Source organism: Puma concolor, chromosome D2 (assembly GCF_028749965.1).
Source record: "Puma concolor isolate L17-30 chromosome D2, mPumCon1.1.hap2, whole genome shotgun sequence".
NCBI lineage: Eukaryota > Metazoa > Chordata > Mammalia > Carnivora > Felidae > Puma > Puma concolor.
The window spans coordinates 73,901,024-73,922,677 of record NC_141677.1 but is presented as its reverse complement, the minus strand read 5'-3'; the positions used below and the strand labels follow the sequence as shown (position 1 = coordinate 73,922,677).

The window sequence follows — 21,654 nt, the reverse complement described above, 5'->3', positions numbered from 1 at the left end:
GTCTTTTGTTATTCCTTTTTAAGTGCCCTTTTTGAGTTCTCTTATAAGCAGAATTATGTTTTTAAATTTTCTTTCCTAAAATTTTGCTAATAGCTTACCAAAATGCAATTCGTTATCATATAGTAAATGTTATCTCCTTTGACACTGATAAATACACTTACTGATTCTAGTAGTTGTTTATAAATTCTTTACAATTTTCCAAGTCATCTGCAAACAGAAATGTCTTCCTTTCCAATCTCTATCCCTTTTATTTCTTTTCTTTGGTTTATTGCAATGACTAGGGCCTCTAGGACAATGTTGACTACAGGTGGTAAGAATGAAATCCTTCATTAGTTCCTGACGTTTTTGGGGAAAAGTCAATATTTCACTATTAAATATGATTTTACCTATATGTTTTTCATAGGTGCCCTTTATCAGATTAAGAAGGTTCTCTGCTGTTCTTAGATTGCTGAGCATTTTTTATTATGGAAGGAGTGCTGAAATATGTTGAATGCTTTTGCTCTGTCCATTGAAATATAATCAGGTTTTCTTCCTGTCTGTTAATATGGTAAATTACATTAACTTTTAAATATTAAATCAGCCTTGCATTTTGGGATAAACTCTAGTTGGTCATGGTTCCTTATCCTTTTAACATAGTGCTAAATGCTATTTACTAACCTTTTTGAATCTATGTTTATAAGGAATATTAGTCTGTAATTCTCTTCTTTTGTTTTCATCATGTTCTGCTATTTGGGTAAGACTGGCCTCACATATCAAATTGAAAAAAGGGTCCTGGGAATATTCTGCGATTCAGAAACAAAAAGCAAATCACACACTGACCTGTGAGCTGGAAATCGATTCACTGTTGTTGTTGTTGTTTTGTTTGTTTGTTCTTTTTTTCTTTTGCCTCTCTGAATGTGCCAGGTTGTGCATTCTGAAATCTTTCACAGGTTCTGAAATAATGGTAAAGAGATAGTGTTCTGGCAGGGCTATATATTGAGGAAAACAGAATCAGCTTAAAGTGGGTTTGAGTCAATTGCTAAATGAAGTCAAGTTTGCGCAATTGGTTTGGACATAAGATGATTCATTCTGTTCCCACTTTGTACAGAGCTTTTCCTTTGAAATATTGCTTTTCTTTTTGATAACATTAAGAGGAAAAAATTAGTAGTTTATGTAGTTTTAACAACTTTGAAAAGGAAGCTAACATTATTATAATTAAGCAGACATACACTGGACCATTTTTTTTCTTTTAGTTTTCTTAAGATAACTAAACTGTGTGAGTTTGAGTTGTATGGCATAATGACTTGACTTATATATATTGTGAAAGTATTATCACAAGTGTAGTTAACATCCTTTACCTCACACAGAGACAAAAAAAAGAAGAAGAATGCCTTTGTGTGTGTGATGAGAACTTTTAGGATTGACTTTCTTAGCAATTTTCAAATATAATATGGAGCATTGTTAACTATAGTCATCATGTTGCACATTACATGCTCAGTACTTATTTATCTTATAACTGGAGGTTTGTAGCTTTTGACTACCTTCATTCAGTTCTCCTTCCCCTGCCTCTGGTAACTACAAAGCTGATCTTTTTTTTTTTTTTCCATGAGTTTGGTTTTTTGTGTTTTTGTTTTGTTTTGTTTTGTTTTGTTTGGGGGGGGGATTGGTTTAGATTCCACATAAAAGTGACATTGTACTATATTTGCCTTCTCTGTCTGACTTATTTTACTTAACATCCATGTTGTTGCACATAGCAGGATTCCCTTTCTTATAGCTGAATGTTATTCCATTGTGTGTATATATGCCATGCTTTCTTTACCCATTCGCCTGTTGACGGGCACTTAGGTTGTTTCCATGTCTTCCCTATTATAAATAATGTTGCAGGAGCGCCTCGGTGGCTCAGTCATGACTTCAGCTCAGGTCATGATCTCACGGTCTGTGAGTTTGAGCCCCACGTTGGGCTCTTTGCTGACAGCTCAGAGCCTGGAGCCTGCTTCGGGTCCCTTGTCTCCTCTCTCTGCACGTCCCCTGCTCACACTCTGTCTCTCTCTCTCTCTCTCTCTCTCTCTCAAAAATAAACATTAAAAAAATAATGTTGCAGTGAAAATGGGGGTTTAGGTATCTCTTTGACAGTGATTTTATTTCCTTCAGATTTATGCCTAGAAGTGGAATTGCTGTATCATACCGTTCTGTTTTTAATTTTTCAAGAGAACTCCACACTGTCTTTCATAGTGGCTGTACCAATTTATAGTCCTAGTACAACGCACAGGGTTCCCTTTTCTCCACATCCTCACCAGCATTTGTTTTTTCTTGCCTCTGTGTTAGCCATTTTAACAGGTGTGAGGAGATACTTCACTGTGGTTTTGATTTCCAGTTCCGTAATGATTAGTGATGTTGAGCACCTTTTCAAGTGCCTCTTGGCCTTTGGAATATATTTTTTGGCAAAATGTCTTTTTAGGTTCTTTGCTCATTTCTAATGGAATTATTATTTTTTTTTGCTATTGGGTTGCAAGAGTTATTTATATATTTTGGACATTAACCCCTTATCAGATAAATGATCTGCAAATACTTCCTCCCATTTCATAGGCTGCCTCTTCATTGTGTTAATGGTTTGCGTTGCTGTGCGGAAGCTTTTTAGTTTGATGTCCTACTTGTTTATTTTTATGTTGTTCCTTCTATCATATCCAAAAATTCATTGCCAAGACCCCTGTCAAGGAGCTTTCTTCCAGGTCAATTTTTCTAAAACTTATGTATAATACAGGCTACTTTAAGAGAGGAATAAATGGTCTGGACCTCATGTGTTGCGTTTTATTATTTTTATTATAATTTTATTTGACACTCAGGAAGAAAGAACTATAAACTTTTATTTTTTTAATTTTACACAACTATAAAAACAGCACACATGTTAAATATGAACAGAACTTTGAAAACAATGAAATGCTAAGTTAATAACATTAATTTGATGTAAGGGGTACTAGTTTTGTGTAAACTAAATTGGTTCTTACAATTGGAATATAGTTCTCTGTTTCAGCACGACTGCTTTGGAGGATAGCAGGCCTGGGTTCCTAGGTGTCATGTGATGACTTAATTGTTCTGCCATTTTCTTCCACTTGAACTTACATGAACCGTTTGTTCATATATCACTGGCTACGTCATTTCAGTATTAAGTACACCTCTGTGCCTCTATTCTTTTTAGCTAGAGATCACAAAGCACCATTCAATACCAAGGCAAGTGGAAATGCAGGTGGTAAAATTATGTACCAATTTCTAGCCTTAAGGGCCTAATCCAGAATACCCAGAATTTGGTCATATCAATTTATTTTAGATTATCACTAAGAATGCGTCATTTAGAAGTCTCCTGTGCAACTCTAGACCTTTGAGAATATGAATCACTGTTGCTGATGGGCCCAACAGCACGACGTTAAAAGTCTGAAAAGCGGAAAAGACTGGAAGTGTTACCGAGGCCTGTAGGCCCTGGTGATCCTGTCAGAGCACATGGTGAATATTTCATTTCTTAAGTCCTGAGGAGTTAGCATGTGAAAACAGGGGAGCCAGAGGGAAGCTGGTCTGGGAAGGTCAGGATGGAGAAAATGCACCAGGTGCGCTTGCTAAACCAGGGATGTATGTGCAGCCGCTGGCTTCTTGTGCTGCTCGCCTGACATGGGCTGGATGTCTTGTTTATTGCCTTTCACATTAAATTTTTGGATTCAGGTGTTGTAGCAGAGACGTGAACCTGAGGCATAATAGGGTTCTGCCTGGTGGTGCCACGGTATCATTTTGTGATTTCGGACTTTTGCGTCCAGGGTTTTCTTAAAGCAAGACCCATCGTCAGTAAAACAGGAAGTGTTTTTCTTTCCCTGAAATGTTAGACTTGCCTTGTGTGCCATGTCCCGGTTTACATTAAAAAAAAAAAAAAATTGTAGTGAGAACGTTTACCATGAGATTTACCCTCTTAACACACTGACCCTCGTAACTGTGTAATACAGCACTGTCAACTGTAGGCATGAGGCTGCCCTGCAGATTTTTAGAACTTACTCATGTCTAAGACTTGATGCCCCTTGAATAACAACTCCGCATTTCCCCCTCCTCCAGCCCCTGGCCACTACCGTCCTACTCTCTGTTTCTCTGAGCCTGAGTGTTTTCGAAACCTTGTAAGTGGAATCATGCAACGGTTGTCCTGCTGTGACTGGCTTATTTCACTTAGGACAATGTCCTCAGGGTTCATCCCTGTTGCCACCTAAGGCAGGATTTCCTTCTTTGTGTAAGGTTGAATAACATTCTGTGTGCCCTTTGGACGTGTACTAAATGCACCACTCTGTCTTTCAGACCCACCCAACCCAACGGACCCCTTGTCCTCTCTTGTCAGTTCTCTAGCCTCTTGTAATTTCCCAAATGCCTTCATGGCTCCCATCAACTGGGGCACAAAGAGAGTGAAGGGGGAACCCAAGCAGGGGCTGAATAAGGCCTGAGCAGGAACTTGCTGGAGGAGGGGCAGGGGGCAGGGCTCCCACAACCAGCTTCATTTCCTTTGTCTACTCATCTTTTGACTTTGTCCGTTGGGCCTGGCCCTGCCAGTCCACCTGGCTACTGCAGTGGGCCTGGCCTCCCCCTTGCTCTCTGTCCAGGCCGCACCGTGGGCAGCTTGGCAGTGGACAGCTCTGTTTTCTCTGAGCATGAGCAGAAAGGGTTTGGGCAGAAGGCGACGTATGTTTTGTGAGATTCCTAAAGCCTATGTTTGTAAGCCCATTGAAATTCCATACAGAATACTAGCTGAATTTTTCTAATCTGCAGCCTCAAGACCCGTAGATCCCACATTTTGTGTGTGGCAAGTTAAGTGGTAATTGAGGTTTGCAAATTTTCACGTAATTTGTTCTGGTTTTCTTCCAATGGCCTGTGAGCTAGAACTTAAATACAACCTCGTCGTAGCCGCTTCTTCCTGTTTAGGGAGCTGGCATAATATTTTGTCTTCTAGGCTCAAATAACCATGTAATTACTCTGTAATCATATAGTAATTAGCATGTACTATATGCATTTATTACATAATTATATTCCTGGAGGAATTGCATGGCAATTATACTTACATTCAGCATATCATTTTATATACTGCATAATGAACAAGTATATAATTTGTTGCTTTTTTCTTTTCTCCTAATTTCAGTTTACCGACCAGGAGCTGGAAACTTATTCTCCTGTTGCCTTGTTTACACGTAGTCAGGCAGGTGCCTAAGCAACCTTCCCTCGTTTGGCCTCGCTCCGTACCGCCTAATTATGCATCTGAGGGAGCACTAGGGACTTGTGGGCTGCCCCGGGTCCCCAGCCTTTGCACACCTTCTATTTTCTCCTTGTCGTGAACTCATTACCTATTCGCTTCAAAACACAGAGTTGATCAGAGCTCGCCGCAGCGCCAGGGAAGAGGCCGGATTTCGGTGAAGACAGGCAGTGTGCGTGGCCAGGCGCCCGGCACTGCGATCACACCTGCCTTTCTCTCCTTTGCAGTGGAGCACGTTCCCAAAGGGAACAACTGCCTGGACGCCGCCAAGGCCTGTAACCTCGACGACACCTGTAAGAAGTACAGGTCTGCGTACATCACCCCGTGCACCACCAGCATGTCCAACGAGGTCTGCAACCGGCGCAAGTGCCACAAGGCCCTGCGGCAGTTCTTCGACAAGGTTCCGGCCAAGCACAGCTACGGAATGCTCTTCTGCTCCTGCCGGGACATCGCGTGCACGGAGCGGAGGCGGCAGACCATCGTGCCCGTGTGCTCCTACGAGGAGAGGGAGAAACCCAACTGCCTGACTTTGCAGGACTCGTGCAAGACGAATTACATCTGCAGGTAAGCGGGCTCCGGCAGCCGGGTGATTAACGAGCCGGCGAGGAGAACCTTTGTGGCGGCTTCAGTGGCCAAGCTCCTGTTTTCTGAGTTTCAGAAACGGGAGGGGGGATGGGTGAGGCTGAGGGGAAGGCAGGCGGTGGACCGGATTGGCCAGAAACTGACCTCTGCGTTGACACAGGGTTTTTCAGAAGCTGGTCAGGAAGGTTCCTCTCATTAACCTGGGGAAAGCTTTGAGAGGTGCTTAGTAAGCACAGAGGGTCACCTGAGGCCAGGTGACTTAACGGCTTGTGCTGGCTCAGCAAAGCTCTGAGCTGCTTCCAAGGATCTTAACGGGTTAATTGGGTCAGGGGAGGGGTGGGCTGCAGATATGGGGGCTCTTGACTGTCAAGGTCTGAAATCTGGGAGAGACCAGTGAGAGGCACTGTGTCCAGCCCTGAAGAGAACTTCCAGAATGCCTGGGTCTGTTCTGGGCCGTGTGTCATCCCTGCAGCTAAGAAAAGTGGGCACCCTCTTGTTTGGTCATGCTTCTGGATCTCAACCCGCATCAGAACCCTCTGCTAAGCCCTGCCTTATTGCTGAAAACAGTACCTTCCTTTTCCTTTTTGGCCACATCGTTCATTTATTTTAATGTCTGAAGGAATCCACGAACACATTCTCCGTGTTAAAAAAAAATAACAAGGAATAAAGAATTAGGTAGCTGCCCCCTCCCCTCTGCTCCCACTTGCCCTCAGCCGCCACTGTCAACAATTTGATGCGTGTCCTTCTAGAACTTAGGGTTGCATTCAGTTGCTGATGGATGCAGGCAGATTTTGATAAGCAGAGACCTGAGTCTTTGCAGCCTGAGGCGATGATAGTGTTGCGTTCAGACGTGCAGGCTGGATCCCGGGCTGGAGGTGCGGACGGGGCGTCATTTTGACGACAGGTGCACTGCATCCCCAGGGTAGAGCCAGGAGCCTCCAAACACCATCTCTGACAAAATCCTGTGCACTCAACAAATGTTCACAGGTGGGCAAGGAGATGAGAGTGTGACTGTGTACTTGTTTTCTCATAGGCTCCCCATTTCTAAAGAGCAGAGAGCAACGGTGGGGGGGGGATGTCATATTTTGAAGATACTGGTGAGCTGAGTTTCTGGCCAGTTTTATTCTGATAGAATGACAGCCCATTCTTCGCTTAAACTAGTTCCAACAGTGACCAAAGACAATTAAAAATCCTCATTATCTGCAGGATTCCTCCCATGCTGAAGGTTTTTCTGGAAGTAATGTCCTTCCCCTTGTTGTTGTTATTGTTGGGAGCAGGTGATTTGCCGTGTGGGGAAGAATGTAGATGACCCTTTGTGCCCTGGGATGAGCCAGGTGCTCCCACAATGCACTTCTCCAAGGACTCTCTCACTCTGAGGCCTCAGCTCCCCTGAGATTTTTTTAAAAATTTTTTTTTAACGTTTATTTATTTTTGGGACAGAGAGAGACAGAGCATGAACGGGGGAGGGGCAGATAGAGAGGGAGACACAGAACCGGAAGCAGGCTCCAGGCTCTGAGCCATCAGCCCAGAGCCCGACGCGGGGCTCGAACTCACGGACCGCGAGATCATAACCTGAGCTGAAGTCAGCCGCTTCACCGACTGAGCCACCCAGGCGCCCCTCCCCTGAGATTTTCTTAGCTATCGGCTAGAAGCAGGGACACAGCTTGCTAGAAGGAAGGGGCAGAGCCTGTGTCCAGCCGTAACCTGGGGAAGCTGGTCAGCCAGGGAGTAGATGACCTCCCTGGGGGAGATGAATGTAGCTGAGGAGCAAGGCACAGGGGAGAAGCTGTAAGAGCCGGTTGGGAGAGAGCAGAGATTCATTTTTTTTAAGTTTATTTATTTATTTTGAGAGAGAGAGAGAAAGAGGGATGTGAGTGGGGGAGAGTCAGATCGAGAGAGAGAAAAAGCAGGCATGTCAGCATGGAGCCTGATGTGGGGCTCGAACCCAGAACTGTGAGATCATGACCTGAGCTGAAACCAAGAGTTGGACTCTTAGCCGACTGAGCCACCCAGGCGCCCCAGGAGCAGAGATTCTGAACTGCCCTCCTGCGAAGACTCCCGGATCTGAAACTCAAGTTCCTGTGCCCCCTTTAGTCTTCAAACAGAAGAGATCCCTCTTCTGGGTACCGGAGTTGGCTGAAAGCCAGCCAGCTGCAGCTCCTCCCTGTCTCTACGGTAGATGTTACTGGTGTTCTCTGATGGGTCCAAGCCAGGTGGCCTCAAGACAGGAAGCTGTATGGGGAGGGCACGGAGCTGTGGGCGAGCCCAGCGAGCCGTGGCCGGGAGGTGGGAGAGGCGGGTGATGATGGAGACTTCCCTTATCATTGTGAGGTTTGTCTCGCAAGCTCTGCAGGAGATCTCTCCGCAGCCTCCTCCTGCACAGGCTGAGAGCCCATCCTGAGCCCATTGCCTGGCCTGCTCTTCTCAATGTAGAGAATCCTCGGAGAGCTGGTGTGAATTACCCAAGTGGGATTGCTTTTCTGCTGAGCTGTAGTGAGAAATAGCTGGAAATTTGGGAACTTGGGGCGTTCTGGGGGAGATGGCAGAAGGAACGTGCAGAGAGCAGGGGGCTCAGACTGATCTACTGAGAAAGTTCCAGGAATTATTTGTGTTTTGAGACAACCTCAGCAGCAGAGAGTGGCCTCAGCGGAACGGGGCAGAAATGTACGGGGGGGAACAGCGGGGACAGTCCTGCCTAACAACTGACGGTGCCCGGTCACACCAAGGTGGGGGGTGCAGTGACCGCGGCTGCCGTGCAGTGGGGTGGTGGCCTGAATAACTGGCAGGCTGTTTGGAAATCCAGATGCCGGATGACCCAGGGGCCCTACCAAGTGAAATTTGTCTCAGTGGGAACTGATGGGCTTTGTAGCCTGTCTTGAGTCTTCCCTGGGAAGGTGAATCAGCAGCTTCCCCGGTGGTACCCATCGCTAAGTTATTTAGCCTATAATTTCTTTCCAGAGCCTCGACTTCTTACTGAGGATTACCTCCTCCCTGTCAGATGTGGTAAATGTAATTTAAGCTGCTGGGGAGACTAGGGGTGTTTTCTTTCATCAGATTTTATTAATCTTGTCTTTAATTTATGCCTTCTTTCGGTCTCTCCTCCGTCCATCCTGATGAGGCCCTTGTAGTTACTACTGCCCAGAGTAGCGGCTGGTACTCCCGGGAGCTGGGGCTGCCTCGGGGTTTCGCGTTACAGGTACCCTGACCCTTACCCACTCAGAGAGAGGGAGGCACCGCGGATAGGATGACTTAAGACCTCCTTGAAGTATTCCCAGAGGAAAGGGACAGCGAGAGGAGACATTGCTTCCTAAAAACAGTTTTCTTTGAAAGCTCACACTTTTCAAATGCTCCGTTTGCATCTCTACATCGGCGGCTGTCAGAGCTGCTCCGGATCATTAAAACTCCCCTGCACTTAAGAGTTTCCAACTCGAGGCACACGGGCTCCTTCCGCCCGGGTCCAGCGGTGCCTCTGCACAAAACCTGTCTCTCTCCTGCCCTGTGCCTTCAAACAGACGAGTTGCAACTTGAGGCTTCCCTTTTGACTCTTTTCTTTTTTTTCCTTTCCCTTTTAGAGAAGCTGACCGGTTCCTTTCCTCTTGGGGTGGTTGGGGCCTCCAAGCTTGTCTACAGAAAAGCAAACGCAGAGGTATTATGAGGAGGGCGTGATGAAAGTTAAAAGGCTCACCTTCTTCCCCTGAAGCACATTGCCTCCCTTGCCAGTGGACCCTCTGATTCCTTTCCTTGGTACCTGGAAAGCCAGGAAAAGAGGGAGCTTAAGGCTACTGAGCAGCTCACCGCCTGTGGCTCTCAGTGCTGCCTCATGGTGTTGCTGTTGAGAACGACCTGGAGGAGGCTGGGTGGTTTGGTGGCTGTGCCCTTCTTGGGCCATTCTGCACAAGCCATAAAGGTGCTGCATCCTGGGGCACCAGGGGAACTCTGTTCCTACTCAGTATATAACCAGTTTCCCAAAGCATTGACATTGTGCCCTGGGGGTGGGGCCCTAACAGGTTCCAGCCAGAGCCAGCCCACCGAGTCAAACACGTTGTATCTGAGACTTTTCGCTTTACCGGAAGTACATTTGGAAGTGAATGTTGCATTCCTTCTTTCCTCCCTTCCTCCCTCCCTTCCTCCTTTCCTCCTTGGCTGTGAGATCTAGTACCGTTGTCTGTAGGCACAGTGTGCTGTAGCAAATCTCTAAAACTCATTCATCTCGTGTAACTGAAATTTATACATACTGATTAGCGGCACCCTGCTCCCCGCCCCCCATCTCTCAGCACCCGTAATTCTGTTCTTTGCTTCCGTGAGTTTGATGACTTTAGATACCTCGTATAAGAGATATCATGCAGTATGTGTCCTTCTGTGACTGGCTTATTTCGCTTAGCATAAATTCCTCCAGGTTCATCTATATTGTCATGCATTGTGGAAGTTCCTTCTTTTTAAGGTGAAATAGTGGTTGGTCAAGGATATCTCATTCCTTCTAGAAAGATTCTGATAATGCTGAAGCTCAGAAGAGAGGGTATCAGGGCCTCTGAGCCCTCTGATCCCAAGGATTTCTTGGGGCCCGGCAGGAGATCTGTTCACTCCCCTGGCACCCTGGCTCTGTGCCCCCATAGTTTCCAGGAGTGGTGGCTTTGATCAAGTCACCAGGTATATGGTTCTGTCTTTCCCCAGGGACTGAGGATTCTATAATTGTGTCCTGGAGGCCTGGTTTTTGTTTTGTTTGTTTTTAGCAGAACCAGGAGGGCCTCTCAGGTACAGTTCCAGAGGAACAGCATAGGTAATTTTCAAAATACTGCCCTAGCCAGCACCACTTTTTCACCCTGGGGCTGACTGTGTTATACTTCGAGGAGATGTGTTGCTGTTAATCTATTAACTGGACAACCGGAGAACACATCACAAAACCACACAGCAGATTTCTGCTCCAGTAACTTACTTGGGCTGACAGTGTTAGTGCACCTTTAAAAGGTGAGGAGTGTTTCATTTGCCTGGAATCAGATCTCCTTCCCACCACACACTGTGGTTCTCAGAAATCAAGGACATCCTCCACTGCTTCGGCTGCATTCCCGAGTTGAAAACTGGATTCTGTATTACTGTATCTGGGCTTGTCTTGACATGCGGCAAGCACAGGAGAAAATGGCTCAAAGGATAATTAATGCCTAAAACTAGATGGGTAGATTAATTTGGTACTTAATTTTATTTTACGCTGATTCATTCACAAATGGAAATCAGCAATTAGACAATGCAAACTTTTGAACCATGGAAAGAAAGGTTCGGGAATATGCGAAAATACAAGTAAAACATTTTCCAGTTCATTTGAGCAGTTTTTACTTCAAATGATTACATGGGTGTCTTTAGCAATGCATTCGGAGTGCCGAACGGCTAGGTTTTTAATGCGCCCCCACCTGCTCGAGCAGCCTGCCGCCCAGCCTGTGTGCTGGGAGCCCCCTGGACCCTTGACGGGGAGCTCCTGTGTGCAGGCGGCAGATTGATCAGGATCCTGAGAAGAGCAAGGATGTCCTCCAAAATCCACTGCCACATTCTTTGACCCCAGCTTCCTGTTGGGTCTTCCAGGCCCCCACCCCCAGCCTGTGCACTGAGGAAGCCAGTGGCCGTTCAGCACCAGCTAAGCCTTATCCGGGCCTTACCATCGTCTGGGCTCAGAGGGGCAACCCGAGCTGTGAATCAGGCGAGAGCCTGCTACAACTTGCTCTATCTTGTCACCTCGTATCTCTTTCCTTATCTCTCTTTTGGCAGAGGCCGGTGTGGAGCCATTTGTCTGCCACTGCTGGAGCCTGTCGCTAAAAAATGCCTGTCTAGATTTACGTCCCATTCTCTGTCTCTCCAGCCAGCCCCTTCCCTGTGCCTGCCCAAAGCTCGGAGTCCCTGCTTCAGTTCCTTTGCTCCTTCCTCCACCTGCCCACGTCCTCACCAGACTCACTTCTGCCATTCTTGGCCCCAAGACAGAAAGAATCACAGACTCCTTTCTTTATATTTGCACATTCTGTCAGTTCTTAGATACATGTGGACACATGGAGTCTTGGCACCAGAACCGTCTTTTACCATCTTTGAATTCGTGAAAGTGAGTAGAAGAGGGATGGAATGCAGTCTGCCCAGGAAGCCCAAAGAAAGAGCCCCCTATTTCTTTGGGGAAGGAGGTGTCATCGCGGAGGGTCTCGGGAGCCAAGGGCATCATGGGAGAGAAGCAGGCAAAGTCGAGCAGAAGGAAGGCCCTGGGTTTGGGGATGATATAGTGGTAGAGGTGGGAGGTATGGGCCTGGAGACTCTCCTGGAGGGAGAAAAATCAGTGTGATATAAAGGCAAGGGGTTGGGAACCTCCAGTGCCATGTTGAAGTATTGACTTTGTCCATCGAAGCTTTATGAGGGGAGAGAAACATGGGCAGCTGAGCCTCAAAGGGCTTCTGGGTTGTAGGGTGGAGGAGAATCAGCTTGGGAAGAGTCCAGGGAGCAGGTGGGAGATTCTTGTGGTGGACTGGAGGAGAGGTGACCAGGAGAACAGAATGATAGTTGGAAAACTTGAGGCACCACGGAAGGGAGGACTTGAGGATTTGCCGAGCACCTGGCATAGACGGAGGCTAACATGGGTCTCTGCAACCTGGTGGCCTGGCAGATGATGGTGTTAGTAGCCAGGATGGGGAACAGAAGAAGGAGGGATGGACTTGTCTCTTGGGTTAGAGGTGGGGGAAGAGGACCGTGAATGGTTTGGGCCATGCTGTGTTTGACGCTTTCATGACTCTTTCGGTCCATGAGAGAAACCTAACTTAAGCTTCTAGGGCATTAACTCATAGGACTGGGAAGGCAGGGTCATTGAACACGACCAGAACGGAGGGCACCATGTCACTAGCACTGCACTGTTACCTCGCTGCTCCCTCGGCCTGCATTTTTCTCCTGTCCTGTTTCTCCACGAGTGCTGCCACCCATGCACATATCCACGCACATATCCTATAATCTCATAAAGCCAGACAGATGTTTCCCCACTGCAACCTGTTAGAAAAATTCCATATAAGGACTTTGATTGGCCTTGGTTGTGGCATGTGCCCATCCCTGGCCCAGCCACTGAGGTGAGAGGGGATGTATACTTTGACCCACTGGAAGCCACGGTCAGCAGAGTCCATTACTAGAGGCAGGGAAGGAGTGCTATGCTCAGAAGAAACCAGATGGGGTCTGCAGTGCACAAGGATGTCTGTGTTCTGCATGGGGATGAAAGGTTCCTACAGCCAGGCACTTAGAGGTAAAGGCACAGTCCTTTCAGTGGCCCCAAAGTCCTACAGGAACTGTCCCTTTGCCCTTGTCTTTCTGGCCTCTTCTCCAGCCATCCTGTCTTGGATGTCTCTGCTTCCTCGAATGCACCAGGCAGGTCCCGCCCCTAGACCTTTGTTCTAGCTGTTCCCTCTGCTATAACCATTCTTTCTCCAGATGCTTCCAAACTCCCACACCTCCAACTCTCCTTAAATCTCATTTTAATGAGGCTCGCACCACCTCCTATTTAATGCTGTGTGTCCCCTGCACATTCCCAACCTTATTTTGTTCTCCTTTTTCAAAGCACTGATCACCTTCTAACACATTATGCAGTTTACTTATTTGTTTTGATTATTGTTTTCCTCTTCACTGGGATATAAGTTCCACAGTTAGGAGAGATCTATGATACATCCTAAGTGCCCAAAACTGTGCCCAGGAAAATACCCTGTTCTTACTAAATGTTTGCTGGATAGGTAAATGAATGGATACATTTAAAACATGACTGGGTCTCAGACAAGGGGCTAGGAGTAGATTTTAGAATGATCAACACAGAGGTTGTTGAAGATACATCATAGGATTTATTTCCCAGGGAAAGGTGGTGAAAAGAGAAATAGACCGAAGACTGAATCTTACGAACACCAGGTTTATGGTAAACATGTCTAAAGAGACCTTATAGAGATTAGAAGCTAGAGAGTTGGAAAACCAAGCAAAGTCCTCTGCAAATCTGAGGGAAAACAGGATTTTAGGAAGAAAAGTGTGGTGAGCATGGGTGTCAGTCACTTGGAGGCAAAAAGAGTAGAACTCAGAGTAACACTGGTTTGAACACAGGAAATCTGTCCATCCACCCAACCACTGTTTGTCCATCCATCCATCCATCCATCCATCCATCCATCCAACTGGCCAGCAGTTATTGTGCCGGGAGTGAAAACCCAGCTTCTCACCTATAGTGCAGCAAGGAAGGCAGGCACACATCCAGTCATTACAGGCTGGCGTGGTAGTCTGTGGCCAGGAAGATACAAAGCGCTACGGGAGAACAGAGTGAGAACAAAGGTGAGAACAGCTCACTCAGAGTGGTGGGTCAGTACAGCTTCCTAGAGGAGCTGCCATCTGGGCTGGAAGGATGTGCAGCCTGGGAGAGAGAAGCGTGGCACTGATGGGACAGGGGCCCGGGCCTGTGGGTGTGAGGAAGGTGCGATGTAAGCGACAACCCAGTCACCGCGCTTTGATGATAAGCAGCGCTGAGAACGCTGCGTAAGTGTGGTCTCTAATCTGCCCAGCTGCCTTGCGGGGGGGACAGCCCATGGAGCAATGAGCCCAGGGATGGCCCAGCTCCTGCATGGAGGAGGAGGGGGTCAACCGGGTCTTGCTAACTCAAAAACCTGGTTTCCGTCATTTTTTTCCAAATGATTGTCTTTCGTGACAAGAATACAATGTTCTCACACTGTTCAGCCTTACTGCCTTTAGTTCCAGACAAGCAGAATGATAATTCCGGCCAGCCTCTGAATCTAGACACTCTTCATGGCTCAGTAACTAAGACAGCACCAATTTTAAAGACAGTTTTAGCAGACAGTGAGGACATAATGTCCGTCAGAACCCCCTAGCATCATTTAAAGAAAAATCTACTCAGGTAATACATGCTCATTAAGCTCTTACTTTATCTAATTTCCTTTTGAGCACTCATTGCTTATTACAGGGAGCTTTCTCTGTGACAGCTTACTGATGACAAGAGTTGTTTCTACAGGTAGGAGAAAAATCCTCTTGCACCACACTGGTTTATTCTGTTGTTGTTGTTGTTGTTGTTGTTGTTAACTCAATCATTCACTCAGGGCACATTTATTGAGCACAGTCTGTTTGGCCTCGAGGGTCTCGATGTGTGAGTCATGTGCCTGTCACCCAGTAGCTCCCGCTTAACCTGGTCATACTCCATAAGTCCCTGCCAAACTGTCATGGGAGTTCAGAGTCCTCAACCCTCACCTACCCCAAGGTGGCAGAAATCAGGGATCTGGCTGTGTACCTCACGGGAGATGAATTCTTTGCTGTCACAGAGTGACGGCGAGCTCTAAATAATCCATGGTTATGTCACCAGGTTGGGGTCACCCAGGTGTCTGCCTTCCTACCTTCTCCCTGCCCTGTGGCCGTGTCATTAATCAGAGGAAAACCTCCATCTTGTGAATAGCGTCGTGACCGCAGCACTGGTAACAATGGTGGTGGACGAGAGACGTGGAGTCCTTCTCGGAAGTGCTGAAGTCGGGATGGGTGGGAACTCCCTAGAGTTCCTGGCAGCTGAGAGGAGCCCCAAACGATCCCCTCTGCTGCTTTGTGCGGCTTGTTCCTCTTCAAAGGGGACCCTCCTGTTCTGCCCAGCAGCCATTTCACATACTAAACCCGTGAAGTTCACAGGCAAGCAAACTGCCTTTCTCCTCGAGCCAACCACACAGATTTTACGATCTCTTTCTTTTTTAACTCCAAAGGAAAGGGTTGCTTCCATTTCATACAGCTCTTTTTGCAAACAGTTTTATCCAGTGAGCAAAGAATGGGAAAGGGGAGACCTCAGTGTTCCCGGGGGGCTACCCTCTCATCCAGACCAATAAGTTTTTGGGGTCCAAGGGCATCCTATGCTGACCAGCATGCTGGCCCCATAAGCTGAGGCTGTTACCTCTCTGTCCTTGCCGTCCACAGGAGACAAGGTTTCTGTTAGTCACGCACAGTTTGCACTTGACAGAAGTACCCACGGTCCATGACCCAGAGCAGTCTCATTTCTGCGTGAGGAAATCTGCCCCCTCGTTTGCGGGGGAGCTATAGTGTATGACTCGCGCCTGGGTCTCATAGCCCGGCTTGCAGCCCTGCTCCGCCCAGGAGACCCCAGATCCCCACTCAGGCATCACCCCAAGTTAGGTATCCCACAGTCACATTGGCATTTACATTTCTATGGGGTATTTCCAACTCAGTGAATGGGAAATCGCTCTGTAATTTCCAAAAGCAATTAATTAGGCAGAAAATTTTGCATCCAAGAAAAACAAGAATTGAAAAGAACCATCAGTGTGAAAAGTTGCACACCAGGCTGGAGTTGGGCCTTCCCCTCCCCCCCCTTTCCCAGTGGTTGTCAGTGTTGTTGGTGAGTGAGGTGGACCTAGGCGGGCGTCCTGGTTCTTCTAGGGCATGGGCAGCTGGTATCTATGCCAATGAATCAGCAGTTGGGGGTGCCTGCCCCCCAACACAGCAAACACTCAACAAGTATGTCCCTTGCTCTTTCCGTAAGTTGTTATCATAGAGGACCAAAAAAAGAAAAAAAAAAGCTGGAAACCCAGATATAACATTCCCTTCCCCCCAGTAGCATGCAGAGACCTTTAAAGGAGGACTGGTGGGTGGAGGGGGTAGATTCTTACTGCTTTACACTTGTATGCACCCACGGCATTAAGCGGCCTGTGGAAATGCCAAGGCGAGGCCGTATTGCCAAGCTTTCCACATCACCGTCTCTCCAGTGTGGCACCGTCAGGGAAAAGCACGGGGGCAGAGGCGGGGGTGGACGGAGTCCAGAGGTGTTTGGAGCGTGTGTCATCCCAAGAACGTTCCTGTCGAGAATAGACAATTATTGACATACAAAGATACGCAGTGAGACACGGGCGGAGGTGGCCACGAGACTGTTGGGCCTCAAGTGCTGGATTCACTATTGTTGCAATTGAATAGGCAGTGGGGGGACCCCTGGCAGCCTCCAGGGGCACGTGCTACTTCAGTGACCCAGAGTCACTGTGGATAAAGGGTTCTTAGAGGTGCTTGCGTCTGAGTCAGTGATGTGAGCGATCCAGCAAAGGGCAGTGACTGACTCAGTGCCACTGAGACCGATCCCTCCTGTCCCCTGGGTGGTTCTGTGCTGTGAATCATCCTGTCAGCCCATTAGGAAGCAAGCCACGACTGGGGGCAGAGTGGCTCGTTATTCAGGAGCCCAGAATCTGCAGAGCCGGGGACAGGATGACAGGAATGTGTGGATGGCGGTGACGGTGATGAAGGTGATGACGAGGAGGGCAGCGTTTGTGTGGCATTTGCCATGTCCCGAACACGGTGCTGAGCGCTTCGCCGCAACCCCCGAAACGGGGCTGTCGCCGTCCCCTGCCCCCCTGTCACGGATGAGGAGTTCACACAGTGGTGTCCCTGGAACGAAAGCCCAGAGGGGGCCGCCTGCTTCTGTCACAACCTGTGTGCCCCTTGCAAACCGCTCACATACTTTTCCGAAGATGCTCCGTGAGTGTGGAGTCGAGTTATTCCATTTAAAACAAAAATTTTAAACAAGAGATCTTTGCGTCTTGTCAGGAGAGGCCTTACGTGCCCCTCACCAAACATTTTTCACTTCTCGTTAAAACAGTGGTTTTCGTGGGGCGCCTGGGTGACTCAGTCAGGTAAGTGTCTGACTTTGGCTCAGGTCATGATCTCACGGTTCATGGGTTTGAGCCCCGCGTCGGGCTCTGTGCTGACAGCTCTGAGCTTGGAACCTGCTTGTCTCCCTCTCTCCCTGCCCCTCCCCCGCTTGCTCACGCTCTCTCTCTCTCTCTCTCTCTCTCTCTCTCTCTTTCTCTCTCTCAAAAATGACTAAATATTTAAAAATTTTAAAAAATAACAGTGGTTTTCAAACTTTTTGGTTTCAGGACTCCTTTACACTCTTAAAATGACTGAGACTCCCAGGGGGCTTTGTATGCGTGGGATAAAATCTATTGACACTATATTGAGAATCAAAGGTGAAGAAAGGTTTACATATTTATTACTTCATTTAAAAATGACACGAAGAAAAAAGATAACACCAAGAAGCCCTGTTCCCTGTTACCATAAAAAAGAGAACAGATTTTTATTAAAAAAAAAAAAATCACTGGGGCGCCTGGGTGGCGCAGTCGGTTAAGCGTCCGACTTCAGCCAGGTCACGATCTCATGGTCCGTGAGTTCGAGCCCCGCGTCAGGCTCTGGGCTGATGGCTCAGAGCCTGGAGCCTGTTTCCGATTCTGTGTCTCCCTCTCTCTCTGCCCCTCCCCCATTCATGCTCTGTCTCTCTCTGTCCCAAAAATAAAATAAACGTTGAAAAAAAAATTAAAAAAAAAATCACTGTATTTCCAAAACAAAACAACTTAGGGAGAAGTATGGCCCTGTTTTACACTTTTACCATCTAGTGTCTGGCCTCAGGACACCTGGAGCCTTATACCTTCTATCTGCTCAGGCATTCACTCTTTTGCGGCATCCCACGTCATGGGGCTTCTGGAAGAACAGGGCACTCTCGTGAGAACAACGGGAGAGAGAAAGGGAAATAAGAACTTAGCATGGGAAGGAAAACAGCTTTGACCTCACGGACCCTAAGAGGCTCTCTGAGATGGCCAGGTTCCCTAGACCTCATGCTGACAGCTGCCACAACAGAAGGACCAGAATAATCTTGGGCTAGATGGGTGTGTGTGTGTGTGTGTGTGTGTGTGTGTGTGTGTGTGTGCGCGCGCAAACATTCCTGCCGCACCCTTGAACTAAGACACCCTGAGTGTGTGACAGCCCGTGCCCAGCCCATTCACCTCCAGCAGGTCAACATGGTGAGGCTGGGCCGGGTAGGAGCCGGGTGCCAGAGCTCTTGCAGAACGGCTGCAGAACGGCTGAGAGCTTCCGGTCAGCCGTCACTCTGGGGCCGTGTGGCAGGCTGGTGCACGGGGCCCAGCTTGGTTTCTTGCTCCGAGAGATGCCCTTCTGACAGGCAGCACCTTCACGGACAGCCCTTCCTTCTCCGTTCTGGCATGCCAGAGGGGTTCAGTGTCACGTTCGGCTCAGGCAGGCAGAACTCTGGGCAAAATCTGTCTGTGTCCAGAAAGACTCACTGGCACTTTTCTCCTACGTAAGAGCTCGTATCGCAGGTAAACTTCTGCTCCTTGGAATGCTGGGTGGGGTGGTACACCTTGATGTGAGCCATCTCAGGGGATCATTTGCCATGGTGAGAGCTGATGGATTATAATGACGTTGGACCAGGGGTAACCCTGAGAGTTACAAATGTCAGGAACCTGGAGGTCGGAGGTTTTTTTGGTGAGCACTCAGCAGTTGAAATTCCTGCTGGAGAATTAGCTGGCTCCATCTGACAGCTTTGAACTTCTTTGGCTGGACGTCTGGGGGAGAGGGAATGCCCTCTCTCCAAGAATATTCACTCCAGCAAAGGATCTTGACACTGCTAGAAACCTTTCTAGAAAACCTTTCTCTGGAAATAGACAAAAGCCAATGGGAAATACCTCTTCCTCGTTCCAGGTTCAGAAATCCAAGTTAAAACATTTTTAGCTAAAAATAAAGTATATGGCTTGAAAAAGTGTGCTTCTTGCTTTGCATACTGGCCAGTGGTTGGTTCATTCACTGGCTCTGCAGGACTGGAGTGCCACATGCTTTGAGGGACCCAGAGGATCAGACGCGAGTGAGCCATCAGAACAGAGTGAACCCTCCCAGGAGAGGGAGGAGAGCTGGACTCAGGAACTTCTCCCAGGTACCCCCGCTCTGTAGCAGTGGTTCTCCAGCGTGAGCCTGCTTTGGGATCAGCTTCTGATTCCTGACGTCTGGGGTGGGGCTTGATATTTTGCACTTCTAGAACATTCCCAGTGATACTGCCTGAGTCCGCACTTGGAGAGGCACAAGAATGTGGACCAAGTGACATTGGCGGAGGTGTCTTACCCTGCTTTCAAAGGGGTCTACACAGCTGGGGGTTAGAAGGAGCTGCACAACCAGGTTGGACTTGTTGGGCACTGATGAGGGTCAGAGAGGATAGTACCTTGTGGCTGGGCTGTGGGCTGTGGGCTGTCAGCCCCACGGTGGCAGCAGCAGGGCGAAGACAACGCTGCAGAGTTTCTGTGCTGCACTAACGTCAGGCTCTCCTCGGAAGACTGTGGGGATCTGGTGTGAAAGGCTTTGATACCGGCCTGAGTATTAGCTCCTCAGAAACCAAGGACATTGAGAAATGGCTAGTAAGTCACTGCCTGAGCAGCCCCTCTGCCAGGGGACAGTGGCCTCCTTTGCACAGAGGATGTAGACGGTTCCTTATTCATAGGCCGAGCTTGGCCTGCGATTGCAATTCATTTGGCGGAGTGATGGCTGCAAATGCAAAATAAAACAGAGGGTTTCAAGGTAATCGCTTGGAAAGGAATCCTCCTTCCAAACTGACCTTTGGAGCCATCTTTGACCCGAACTGTTCAAATGAAGACAGCTAACACGCCATGCTCTGCGCTGCTCTTGTCACGTTTTCCAGGTGGAAGCATCTGTGGTTGTGACGAGTGTGGATGGGCAGTGCCCGTGATGGGGCTGTAATGTGGATTACTCAGATACACACGCATGCTTCCGATTCAGAAGTGCTGTGGTTCCACGGGCCGAGGTGTCCTTGAAGCTTGGCCTGTACGGTGCACGGTGACGTCTCACCCCTAGCTCACTGCCGATCGTAAGAGAGGGCAAGTGATGGTACAGGTGGCGGGAGGCCAGATGCCATATCCCGAAGGAGCCCTTTGTCTGTCTTTGACCCTATCCCCCCATGGCCACCACCTCACACATGGTGTCTTGCACTGGAGGGATTCAGTGGTCCCTGGAAGGTTGAAGCCCTGTGTCAGCTTGTGCTTGGGACTGGACAGTGAAGCCGAAGAGGAGCATCTTTGCCGCGGGTACCTTGTTGCCGATGCACCCTTAGGAGCCCACCCCGAAAGCCCCAGGCGTGGGGCTCCCTGGGCTGCTCCCCAGCATCCCCAGGCTCAGAGAAGGCAGAAGTGGTGTTTTCCGGGTATACAAGAGGGGCCACCAAATATCGTCCACAGGATTCTGGGAGACCGTCCTCTTGAGGGAGCTAGGCTAAGTGTTCCTTGGCCACATGGGGCGTGTGTGATGGCCTCAGGTGGCTTCGAACCCAGTCGAAGTCCTATTTGCGTGCAGAGTCTGGCCGTCGCTGGCTGAGGATCCTGATCATCTCCTGGATTCCTCTATACCTGCCCTTTCATGTAAAGGAGGAGAGATGTCTGTCCCATTACCTGCTCCTAGGCCTGTGGTGGGAGAGAAAGAGCCAACATTGCAAAGCACCTTGAGAGTCATAACAGTAACATTCCTATTTAGCCCTTTTCTGTGCCAGGAAGTGGGTTCCAGGCCTTAATCCTTCTCGCAGCCCTGTGGAGGGGACGCTGTTAGTGTCTCTGCCTTTTCTACACGGGGAGGTGCAGAGATGAAGCACGGCAGCAGGGGCAGTGGAGATTTGAACGCACGGTCTGACGTCAGGGCTCCTGTCCCTTCCCACTATGCCCACACACAAGCTCTGGGGAGGCTCCACACACGGGTCTGCTTTTCTGGGAGAGGCACCCAAGGAGACGGTCCCAGCCAGGCCAGCCCCTACCAGGCGCCTTCTGTCTCCGGCCTCAGGAATGTTCTTTGAGGTCAGGAAAAGGCTGGTTGGGAGTGCTATTAACTTCTCCCTGTGGGCCTGGGAAGCCCCGGTTTTTGTACCCCTCATTTCCTGATTTCAGTGGTACCCTCTGGGGTGACTGTACACACAGCCTGGGGAGGAAGGTGCTCAGTGAGGGAAGTCCTGCAACGAGGGATTT

At 48.5% G+C, this 21,654-nt stretch overlaps 1 protein-coding gene across 2 annotated transcripts in view; it reads left to right on the top strand.

Moving 5' to 3' along the window:
• Positions 1 to 21,654, top strand: part of GFRA1 (GDNF family receptor alpha 1) — a 212,998-nt gene that overhangs the window by 143,324 nt on the left and 48,020 nt on the right. For both annotated transcript variants that reach the window (XM_086680959.1, XM_086680958.1), the window contains one exon: positions 5,476 to 5,812. In XM_086680959.1, coding sequence (XP_086537085.1) covers positions 5,476 to 5,812 — 337 coding nt within the window. The remainder of the gene's footprint in view (positions 1 to 5,475; positions 5,813 to 21,654) is intronic.